General features: G+C 45.9%; 1 protein-coding gene across 1 annotated transcript in view; it reads right to left on the minus strand.

Annotated features, from left to right (window-relative positions):
- The window catches only part of csmd3a (CUB and Sushi multiple domains 3a), a 393,918-nt gene that overhangs the window by 94,045 nt on the left and 287,373 nt on the right, over positions 1–12,500 (minus strand). Inside the window, exon 58 of the mRNA XM_063199008.1 lies at positions 3,855–4,037. Coding sequence (XP_063055078.1) covers positions 3,855–4,037 — 183 coding nt within the window. The remainder of the gene's footprint in view (positions 1–3,854; positions 4,038–12,500) is intronic.

The following is a 12,500-nucleotide window of genomic DNA, read 5'->3' on the forward strand; positions in this document are numbered from 1 at the left end:
TGCGTGATGTTTTGTTTTCCCTCTCTCCCTTTCTCTACCGTAGCCGTAATAAAGGGCGGGTTATGCTTCCTACTTGTGCCACAGAGTGAGCTTGTCGCAGCCATGATGCAGTTAATTTTGGTTTATGCCCTGTTTTGAAGCACGGTCTGCGCGATGTCATTCCGCGCTGAAACTGCGTTCAATACAAAGAGTAAACTAGACGTGTCGGTTGTTTTTTAGCATCACAGACTCGACGAGAATGAAAATGAAACATTAAATCTTTATATCACGTGCATGTTTGATCGCACTAGCAGCCACAGTGGTAGTTTGGAACAAAGAAGTGGCTCATTTGTCGAGGACGAAGCGGAATGTTTCCTCGACCTCGGAACCACTGTTCAACTGTCCAAATAACTTCAGCGTCGTAACTTGCAAGCGCATGTGTTGTCTTTGGTTCGTGTAAATAAATCAAACAACAAAGCACGGGCAACTTATTTAATGAAGAGCTCACAGTCCGTAGACCGACGAAGGTTAGAACAAGGAAGTAGCGCTTGTTCTCGACTCGAGGACAGAGCAGGCTGGTCGAGAGGACCAATCAGAGACCTATTTTCGCCCTTTCACGCCGTCGCTCCCTGCGTCGAGACACAATTTCGGGGAGGTGCCCCAGAGTACCTGCGTGATGGGGGGGGGCTTCACTCCGTTAACTGCGCGGCTCACTGCATCATGATGCAGTGACGCTGATCTCGAGGCATAAACCACCTTTTACTGATGGCGCGTTATAGGCCAACGCAGCGCAATGACGCTTAAATGTTAGTGTAATTTTAAGTTTCGGTGCAGTTCTGGTTGGAAAAAAGTGTAACGCTATTGATCTGGCTACTTGCGTCTTTGAAATAGAACGCTGGTGTTCCCGCGCGTCGCTTATAAGCCTCGACAAAGAATCAGCGCTAGAGACTAGGAGCGCAATATTCTTCCAGTCTCAGTCAGCGCATCTGCAACGTTCCTCAGAGAGAGGAATGAACAGCTCCAACACGGAGGCAAATGTTCATTTTGAAACATGCGCAGCAACCCAATATCCACGACGAAGGCGTGTTTGTGCAAACATGAAATAGTGGTGCCGTTGCGACAAACTTGCTCTGAGGTTATTTTAAACCTCGCCGAGTTTCCACTATTATTTCAATTCGCCTCCTACCCCGACGTTCGTTGTCTGTTCTTTTTGTGATTTTCGCTATATTTCTTGTTTATTTAGACCTAACAATATGAGTAGGCAGTCCTCCGCAAGCAAATCATGAAGATCGGATTTGTGGATTTAAATCAGTCACACCAGGAGAATTTGAACGGTTGAGCGCGCTACAGGGGAAAACAAAGGCATGGCGACTCACAACTCATAAGAATCAATGTATGGGCGTTCATAAAGGACTTTAAAGTGCGCAGAATTGCAACTTGTTCCAGTCGAGGAGAGAGAGAGAGAGAGAGAGAGAGAGAGAGAGAGAGAGAGAGAGAGAGAGTTGGAACTTGTGCATCTGTTCATGCTCTTTTGCTTTTTGCTGATGTTGAAATGCCTTTAACAGGGCTGATTTGGGTTTTGACTGACAATTAGTTAGTAACAACGTGCATTTGTTTGAAATAAGCTGAAGTAATAATTTGTAAATTAACAATACCCCACCTGTAGGTTATTTTACATCACACCATGGATAGGCCTATAAGCCATTCAGTGTGCTTGAGAAAGATAAATAACAGAAAATGTTAAAGAAAGACTATATAACTTACCTTAATAATAAATACAAAAAAGCCTATTTAGAGCCTATTGTGCTCCATTAGGATGTATTTAAAAACATATATATATCCTCCGCCGTGATGCTTTAAAAATGTGAAGGGGTGTAGTCACATTTTTATTGCATTTTTACGTCATTATATTGTTTGGACACATTTCTTCTTGGAGCAGGCGTCAATCTTAATTATTTAAACCTCTGAGTCTGCTGGCCCAAATGTTACATTCAATGTTTCAAGAAGGAGGCCGCACCTTGCATAGCAGTGTGTTTTATTGCACATTATATGGTTTGAAAATGGCGAGAGAGACAATATTATCGATTATCGCAATAATTTCTTGTTATCGTTATCGTCTGGCAAAAATTGTTATCGTGACAGGCCTACTCCAGACACAAAGGGGAGAAAACAACAGAGCCCACATTTCCTTTTTTCACCTTTAGTAGCTTAAATTCTACCTTATTTATGGTGACACTAGTCCCCCTCTTTAAAAAAAAGAAGGTATCTAAGAGTAGAAAAGTCATTTTTTGGTGAGGCTGATCGAATTGTCACCGCGACAACCTTACAGAAATAAGAGAAAAAAAGTAATTAACATCACACCTCCACAAAAAAAAGAAAGAAATCATCTGAATGCTGAATGCACTGTCGCTCAAAAGACAGACAGAGGAGTCACACAGTGCAATCAGCGAGGCAGACGTCTGTTTGAATAAGTCAGATTATTTTCTATTCATCAGAGAGACGTGGTCATAGCCACCCCCCCCCCACACACACCCCCCCACCCCACCCCCACCGCCCCCCCTGTGATTTGGAGCTCATCTGTATTTTTTTGCACTAACCCTCCCTTTTATAACTCCGCTTTTTCTATTTGCTCTCCTATTATCGCCGGAGCCAAAAAGAGTGTAATTTAAGGCTTGGCTCTTTACATCTCGCTCTCAAAACATCAAATCCAGACAGTGTTTGCAAAGATCTCGATTCGTCTTAAATGTGGGTGACTGACTGTGTGCGGGTGTGTGCATAACCCGCTCTTTTAATATTGCTTGTCTGTTTTCCATCTCGAAAGCTAAAAGAGAGCTGAGTTTAAAGTCTGGTTTCCCATCTCAACCCCCCAATTCCCTCAGGGAGTGCTAGTGTTTGGAAGACGTTGTGTTTTATAGGAAGTGTTAGCAAAGATTTAGATCCTTGTCCCTCAACAAGACTTTCCGGTCAGTTGTCACTATTCCTCAGCCATCCATGAGGCAATCAAGTGAAAGAATACAACACCCACGCACGACACACACACACACACACACACACACACACACACACACACACACACACACACACACACACACACACACACACACACACACACACACACACACACACACACACACACACACACACAAACACACACACGCGCGCGCGCGCACAATCTGTCTCTCTGTCTCCGTCTCTCTCTTTCTCTCTCGCTCTCTCACTCACTCACACAGACACATATCCATCCTCTCACCCATCCATCCATCCACACAGACCACGTGCACACCAGACTGTGTTGGCGTTTCCCAGTCATCCGTGGGTGTATGAGTCACTGCTTGCGTGTGGAGGTGGGCTGCTTGCCTTGCACGGCCATAATGTTCATTCGTCACCTTATCAGTCTGGCACAACTATTCATACACATGCACACACACGTACAGACAGTGCACAATTACAGACAGACACAGATACAGATACAGATAGAGAGAGACAGAGAGACAAACAGACAGGCAGGCAGGCAGACAGGCAGGCAGGCAGGCAGGCAGACACAGACACACATGCGCGCGCACACAGACAGACAGACAGACAGACAGACAGACAGACAGACAGACAGACAGACAGACACACACACACACACACACACACACAGACAGACAGACACAAACACGTAGACAGACAGACAGACAGACAGACAGACAGACAGACAGACACACACACACACACACACAGACAGACAGACAGACACAAACACGTAGACAGACAGACAGACAGACAGACAGACAGACAGACACACACACACACACAAACACACACACACACACACACACACACACACACACACACACACATCAACATCATCACACACACACATCAACACTTACGTTTGCAGGTGGGCTGCTTGCCCGACCAGGTGCCGTTGGGGAAGCAGATGCGCTCAGCCGAGCCGTAGAGGGTGTGGCCCGAGTGGCAGGTGAAGCGCACCTTGCTGCGCAGCTGGAAGCTGCCCGCCTCCCGCGTGGCGTGGGCCGGGGTGCCGGGGTCCCCGCAGCTGCCTGCGCTGCCACCTACAGGAGGGGGAGGAAGAGGAGAGGGAGAGGAGAGGGAGAGGAGAGGGAGAGAGAGGTAGAGAGAGAGGAGAGGGGGAGAGAGGGAGAGGGGAGGAGAGGGAGTGGGAGAGGGAGAGAGAGATTTAATATTAATTTCTTTCTGGTACATAAAGGCATGTTAAAGAGACACAGAGACCATGGTAGAATAAGACTAAGTAAGGGAGCCAGTCTGAAAAATCATGAGAGCCGTATATACAGAGGGAAAAAATTAGAGTGTATGGGTTTGTGTGTGTGTGTGTGTGTGTGTGTGTGTGTGTGTGTGTGTGTGTGTGTGTGTGTGTGTGTGTGTGTGTGTGTGTGTGTGTGTGTGTGTGTGTGAGAGGAGAGAGAGAGAGAGAGAGAGAGAGAGAGAGAGAGAGAGAGAGAGAGAGAGAGAGAGAGAGAGAGAGAGAGAGAGAGAGAGAGAGAGAGAGAGAGAGAGAGAGAGAGATGAGTATAAGCAATGAGTAAGCCAGTAAGGTTGAATGTCAGAACATTGAGAGGTAAAGAGGAAGAGAAGGGAGGTGGGGCTGGGGGAGAGACAGTGAGGAATGATAGAGGGAGGCAGAAGAAGAATTACAGAGGGAGAGAGAGAGAGAGAGAGAGAGAGAGAGAGAGAGAGAGAGAGAGAGAGAGAGAGAGAGAGAGAGAGAGAGAGGTAGCTAGACCGAAAAAATTATAGTGTGAGTGTGGGAGTGAGACAATTGTAGATAAAAAAAACCTCAGAGACAGAGTTAGGAACCAAAATAGACAGAAAAAAGACACATGGGGCAACAGAGGCAAGGTAAAAAGAAAGAAAGAAAGAAAGAATGGAGAAAGAAAGAAAACATAGAAAGAGAGAAAATGAGAAAAAAAATAAGTGACAAAGAAAGGCAGGTAGAGACACACAGAGAGAGGTGTGTAACAGAGACAGTGTAAAAGAAAGGGTAGAAAGACAAAAAGACAGATAAGAAGAACACAGCCTGATGGAAATAAAGGGACGATAGAGATCGAGAGAGACAAGAGAACGAGACAAAGGTAGAGATGTTGACGAGAGAGAGAGAGAGAGAGAGAGAGAGAGAGAGAGAGAGAGAGAGAGAGAGAGAGAGAGAGAGAGAGCAGCTGCTTCTGCTTCCTCACAGCGTAGACAGGTATCACTCATGTCGGCACAGGCTATCACATTATAGCCGCCTTCCTGAATTTGATTTGCACCTCCGCCGACACCGCAGTCCCAGCCTGGGAGGTGTTCTACTAGCACAGTGTTTCCAAAGCTTTTTTGACGTTCCTACCCCTCTATGGTGGGCGGTGGTAGCTCAGGTGGTAGAGGAGCCGCTCGGCAACCCAAAGGTTGCAGGTTCGAGCCCCGCTCAGCCTGACTCCATCGTTGTGTCCTTGAGCAAGATACTTAACCCCAAGTTGCTCCTGGTGGCAGGGTGGTACCCTGCGTGGTAGCCACGGCCACCGGTGTGTGAATGGGTGAATGTGAGGCATACAATGTAAAGCGCTTTGAGTGCTCGAAGGAGTGGAAAGGCGCTATATAAATGCAGTCCATTTATCATTTACCATTTATGCATTTTTTGTTATCATACCATGAATACCCCTTCAGTCATGGAATATCACTTCCAGTATGCTATATCACTTCCCCACTCCCCATGTGACTGATCCATACATTTTGCCATTTTTCCATGTACCTCTTCAGAAATACAACTATACAACTCCTGCACACTGTCCATTTCACTTTTTATTTACCTACTTCCTGAACCATAACAGAGATACACTGACACTTAAAAAAAAAAGCTAGGACATAAGAGATGTCTCCATGGAAACAACAGCATGGAGGGCAATATACTGTACAGGACTGTGTTTCCCAAAAATATTTAAGTAGTACGTAGCCTCTTACTGCAGCAGGGGTCGCCGGCAACCCTATTCACTTGTTGAAAATGCTTAACTACATCATAAAAACATTGCTATGACATTACAGAGAGCCATAGTGCTGCGCTAAGGGGTTAAGTATGAGGTGTCCCATAGGCAATGTATCACATCACAAAAAGTTTATTCATACTATAATTTTATAGGACTACAGAATATATCCTTTCTCGCACAGGCAAATAAAATTCTGGCGCAAAGTGCATGTGCAAGGCAAAATAGTACTGTATACACTTATACAGTAACGTGTAACATGTAAGACCTATTTCTGAAATGCCAAAAGTGTCACCCCATACGCCTTAAAGGTACACTGTGCAGGAAATGGTCAAAAAAGGTACTGCAACTACGCTGCTCATTGAAACTGGGCTGCCTATTGCCAAATTTGTTTATGTTCTTTACATGAAAGTTTACTAAGTAATAAACAAATATTTCCTAGTATGGTCCAAGTACAGTCATTTTTGCAGCTAAAAATGGCTATTTTTGGATATTCAAAATGGCGGACCATGGAGAAGATCCCCCTTTTCATGTATGAAAAATGCAATTTTTCCAGTCATAAAGAATACTTCGAATCTGATGCTGGTGGTAAGTATTCATGAAAAAGGTAACATTAGTGAATGGGTAGCATGAATTCTGGAAATAAACAACTAAAAATCTCACACAGTGTCCCTTTAAGTACTACTTAGGCTTAAGTGCAGTTTGTACTACTTTAGACTTTTCAGGAAACACCCAGAACTGTAATGGATCGTGTCTGTTTGGTCTTCTGTTCAAGGCTTTTATTATGTAATGATTGGGCCATGGCCCTTTGGGGAGGATGCCATTTTAATCCATGGCTATGACAGGCTATCGTCCATCATGGCGCAGCACAGCATATCCCTGCATGTGTGTCTGACACATTTGGTCACCTTGATTTCCTCTCTTTTGCGAGGCAGGGGAGTTATTTAGCTGTATTTTTATTAAATAGTATCTGCTGCACAGTCTTTTGATCTTATCTGGAGAACAAGTACACACACACACACACACACACACACACACACACACACACACACACACACACACACACACACACACACACACACACACACACACACACACACACACACACACACACACACACACACACACACACACACACACACACACACACACACACCCTGCACACAAGCACACACAGTTCCTTGCACACTCACATGCATAGCATATTCTACACAGACACTACCACATGAAACCCTGTCTCTGTATTACATTGGAGGCTTGTATATGTGCGGATGAATAATGCATGTGTTTTCTTATGTTGAACAGGAATGGTAATGATTTCAGTCCACTTCATCGCCACAAGTGCCTTCTGGATATGACCACCGCGGTAAGGGATGGACTGTCGGTTTAGAAAGATAAATAATACACATACACATCATTTATCGTCATTAAACAGGGGGATTAATCAAGCTCATTAGCATCACGCGTGTGTGTTCACGTCCACGGCTTTCAAAGGCGGCTACAGCAGGGTTATGTCTTTTTGAAGAAGTTGGCAGTTCAGTGCTGCCTGCTGTTTCTTAGAAAAAAAAATAGAAATAAAATAAAAATATATATATTGTGTATATATTGTTTAATATATACAGAGAGAGAGAGCGAGAGAGAGAGAGAGAGAGAGAGAGAGAGAGAGAGAGAGAGAGAGAGAGAGGATATATACTGCATATAAATACACCATCATGTTCTGTACTTGAGGAGTATTTGAGGATATCGTAGAACAAACAAAAAAACATATTTAAAGTTATCAGGCTTTCATATACTTGTTTTCCTGAACGGGTCATTGTCCTGGCAGAGTAGCCTTCGTGTTTTTGTTGTCGGTTCTCTGTGTATTTTTCTTATCTTTTCAGCAGCTGTACAAAGCTGAAAAAGGCAAAATGATAGGCCTTGTGACAGCTACGAAACGCACACGCTAATGAAAATTGTGGGGCTTCGTGGAAGGGAAAGAGATGTTACAGTAATCAACATAAAAAAACCGCATGGACTAGCCACTTATAGCACAAAAAAACAAGGATGGGAAATCATTTTAATCAGACCAGACTTATACAGATAAACGCAAGAACATGGCATTTATGTAAATTAGTCACAATCTTCCCCATTTCAAAACACCTGCTCCTATGCTTATGAGAATAAATGAGAGCAAATTCGTCTCAGATTAAATTCTCAACACGCTGTCGAAATGTTGTTTCCATCGAAGCTTACTGAGACCTTCGTGCACTTAAAGTAACATCAGAAACTGTTTTTCCCTGTTTTAATGAAGTCGGTGTGTGAATGTGTGAATGTGTGTGTGTGTGTGTGTGTGTGTGTGTGTGTGTGTGTGTGTGTGTGTGCCCATGTAAGCTGTGTGTCTGTGTGTCTCAGTGTGTATGGGTGAGTCTGTGTGTTTATTCACATATATATGTGTGACATTACACCATAATACATATGCAACGAGGCCCTACATTATAATTAGCATAAAACTATGTTAACAAGCAACGAGCGGCAGGAAAACGAGCCCATAATAAATACACCACAACAGCATGGTCCACCAGCGCCACATCCTTTGATAGCCGCTCTTTGACCCGAATTAAGACACAATTAATTATATGTGTGGGGCCTGGGAGCACTTTTGTGTACAGCTATGCTATGCGTGGCACGGTGTGGTATCTTTACTGTACGTAGCGCACCGTAGTGTAATGCTTAATGCAGAGAGTGAGAGAGTGGGTCTCCAGAGCGGGGCGTATCACTAGCTATCGCTAACCCCCCCGGGGAGCCATTTATCCAGTGATTAAAACTAGCCGCGGGCAATCCCCCACTGCACCGCTTGCCCACCTACCGTACCATCACACCCCTCCGCTCCCTTTCTCCCCCATCCACCCTCCATCCACCCACGGACACGTGTTGGCCTGCTCACATATGCTGTGTCATCCTGCCCCTTTGTTCATAAAGACGGATGGAGATGTAGCGTTCCCGACCTCTCGTCTCTGCATTTCTCTTTTTTTTCCATCCCTCCCTCTCTCTCTCTCTCTCTCTCTCTCTCTCTCTCTCTCTCTGTCTCTCTGTCTCTCTTCTCTTCAATCCCCGGCCCGCTCTGTTCTCACACGCCTTGGATAAAAGGGGTCTTGTTATCCCCTTTTTTCCCCCTCTTTTCGTCTCGTTCTCTGCCCTCTCTCTTTCTGTCTCTTTCTCTGCCCTCCATCTTTCTGAATCCCCCCCCCACCACCACCCCCCACCACCACCACCACCACTTCTCTTTCCTGTGTTCCTGTCTCTCTCTCTGCTCCCCATCTGAAAACTAGGACATAGACATTTTTTTTCCTTTGTCAAGGTAGATGAGAAGACGCATTTCAGCTCATTCTCACCGCCACTCCATGTATTATAATGGCACAGAAACATTCACACACTCCAGACAGTCAAACACCCACCCAGACACCTCCCACCTCCTCCCAAACTCACATACACCCATGCACACACACAAACACACACACACGCACGAACACGCACACGCACACGCAGACACAGACACACAGACACACAGACACACCGAGACACAGACACAGACACACACACACACACACACACACACACAGACACAGAGACACAGACACACACACACACACACACACACACACACACACACACACACACACACACAAACACACACACACACACACACACACACACACACACACACACACACACACACACACACACACACACACACACACACACAGGCATGCTCATGTACAAGCACACAAACCTGATTATATCCCTCTGTGCGTGTGTTTCTGCTGTGCCACAGTACTTAACCTGTAATCATCCCCGCATGGGGCAAGTGTTTTAGCCAGGCAGGGTGTTTAGTAGTGACACTGAGACGACCATGATACGCTTACCCTCTGCCACAGACACTCCTTCTTCAGACAGACAGACAGACAGACAGACACACACACACACACACACACACACACACACACACACACACACACACACACACACACACACACAGGTAGAAAGACAGACAGACAGACAGACAGACAGACAGACAGACAGACAGACAGACAGACAGACAGACAGACAGATAGATAGATAGATAGATAGATAGATAGATAGATAGATAGATAGATAGATAGGTAGATAGGTAGATAGATAGATAGATAGATAGATAGATAGATAGATAGATAGATAGATAGATAGATAGATAGATAGATAGATAGATAGATAGATAGATAGATAGATAAATAGATAGACAGGTGTTTTTTGAAGTACATATATACGCATGCACTCACGCATGCACGCACACACGCACGCAGGCACACACGCACGCACGCACACACACACAACCAGGACATACAATGCAAAATGCTCTTATCCAGCTCTCTAACAAACCACAGAGCAACATGCATTTTAACAAACTGTAGCACACTAACACCATAATTACTCCCCCTTTTACACCTTTACCATTGTCATGCCCCCAAAGTGGTCAGACGGCATCCTGTGCAGGTGTCTCTGTGCTCATTGCCTATTGTACCTTTGAATGGGAGCGCATTGCTCTTTAGCATGGGGGCGGGCAGTTAATGTCACCTCAGCACAAAACGACTAGGCTCTAATTGGGGTGTTTGAAAATGTGCCCAGGTGCCAGGTGCAAGCCCGTTGACTTTGCAACACAACAACATCCTAACACTGCACTTACTATTGTGCTGCTAATAAGGAGGCGCTTAACCACGTGTAGTCATTTCCCTTCGCATCTGAACTCTTTTGCTGAAAACTTGCTGAAAAGGGCACAGTGGGTCTAATTGGTTCCAATAAGTTCTCACGGTCTAATGCAAGGATCCCGCAAAAGGTGTTGGGGTGTCTGATTATACGTACACACTAACGGTGTCCAATTGTAGCAACAGCCTGTATAATAATGGCAACAACAACATGGATACAGTTGTTGTCGATACAGAAAACTAACTTGTTTTTTCTCCGTCCTTCACTGGTTTCAGGTCAAACATCCTGCTGGGTTCAGCCAAACAAATAAATAAATTAAAAAGTGAAGAAAGAAAGAAAGAAAGAAAAGAAGGAAGAAGGAAATAATGGCCAGGCCGTGTGGCATTCGTTGGTCGCCTGACACCAACGAGGAGGAAAGTGCATTTGTTTGAAACTTTGCCAGACAGAAGGTGAAGCTGCTCTCATGCGTGCGTATGCTCGGCGACAGCTCCGACTGTCGCTAATTGGAACAGAGGTTGGGTGTGCAGCCTGTGTCCACCCACGCACACTGCCACACTACGCCAATACCACAACCAGAGCCGCATTAACGCACAGGCTAGATATGGCTGCAGCCTGCCAGGGGGGCCCTGATTGGCTTAAGATAAAAAAATGCAGAATTATGGCAAAATGTCGTGTCGAGTACAGCTTAACAATCTTTGTTGATTCTCCTCCCCATTTTAGCGGACGTGTTATGCTTAATTCCTCACTGGTAATTATGACACTGTCTATGGAATTTTGTCATGGAATTTTTCTTCCGGGGGGGGGGCCCACAGCAATCTGTAGCCTAGGGGCCCCGGACAATCTTAATCCGGCCCTGACCACCACCACCACCGCCAGCGCTACTGCCTAGCCTAGCCTCCTCATGGTGGCATAATGAAGCTTTGAAGGTGCTTACGCAACGTCGGGAGTCAGGGGACAAGATGCAGCAGCGCGGGGGCGTGCTGGGGAACGTGGGATGGGGAGAGAGGGGGATGGGGGATGGGGTGGGGTAGGGGATGGGGAGGGGTTGTGGGCTAGGCGTATGGGGCACAAACGGCGGGGGTGGGCGAACCAAGAGGAAGAGGATGAGGAAGAGGAAGAGGAAGAAAGAGATGGCTTCTCTCTGCGGGCCCTTAACCGTCAGTCATTCGGCGCAGCGCGGCGCGGCGCATCGATCCGCACTCTCCACCCTCCACCCCCACAGTCTCCCATTCTTGTGCAGAGTCTCGCCACAGCGGCCTCGGAGGACACCACGCTGTGCAGTGGAACAACATCACTGCTGGATGCTACGATGCCCTCGGAGGCAGACCAGACGCCTTTGTCTCTATCAGCAATCATTGGCTGACAAATGGCACAAGGCTACTCTTAGGGACAGACACGAGAACACACACACACACACACACACACACACACACACACACACACACACACACACACACACACACACACACACACACACACACACACACACACACACACACACAAAGTTTTTACATCTTTATATGCAAGATTTTGTAATGTAATATCAAAAGAAAAACTATTGCCACGCCTTATCTAGTTAGGAAAAAAGGACACACACACTGACGCACACACTGACACACACAGGGATGTTTTCTCTGTCTCTCTCTCTCTCTCTCTCTCTTTCTCTCTCTCTCTCTCTCTGAGTCTCTGTCTCTACTCCCCCCCCTCTGTCTATCTCTCTCTTCCTGGGAGGTGTGCGAGACTGAGACTGAGCAGTAAGTGAACAGGTTCATCTCACCTCATTCCCAGGCTAACCTGAGCGATAGAGGGAGGGCGTTGCGGTCT

This window comes from Engraulis encrasicolus, chromosome 5 (assembly GCF_034702125.1).
Source record: "Engraulis encrasicolus isolate BLACKSEA-1 chromosome 5, IST_EnEncr_1.0, whole genome shotgun sequence".
Lineage (NCBI taxonomy): Eukaryota > Metazoa > Chordata > Actinopteri > Clupeiformes > Engraulidae > Engraulis > Engraulis encrasicolus.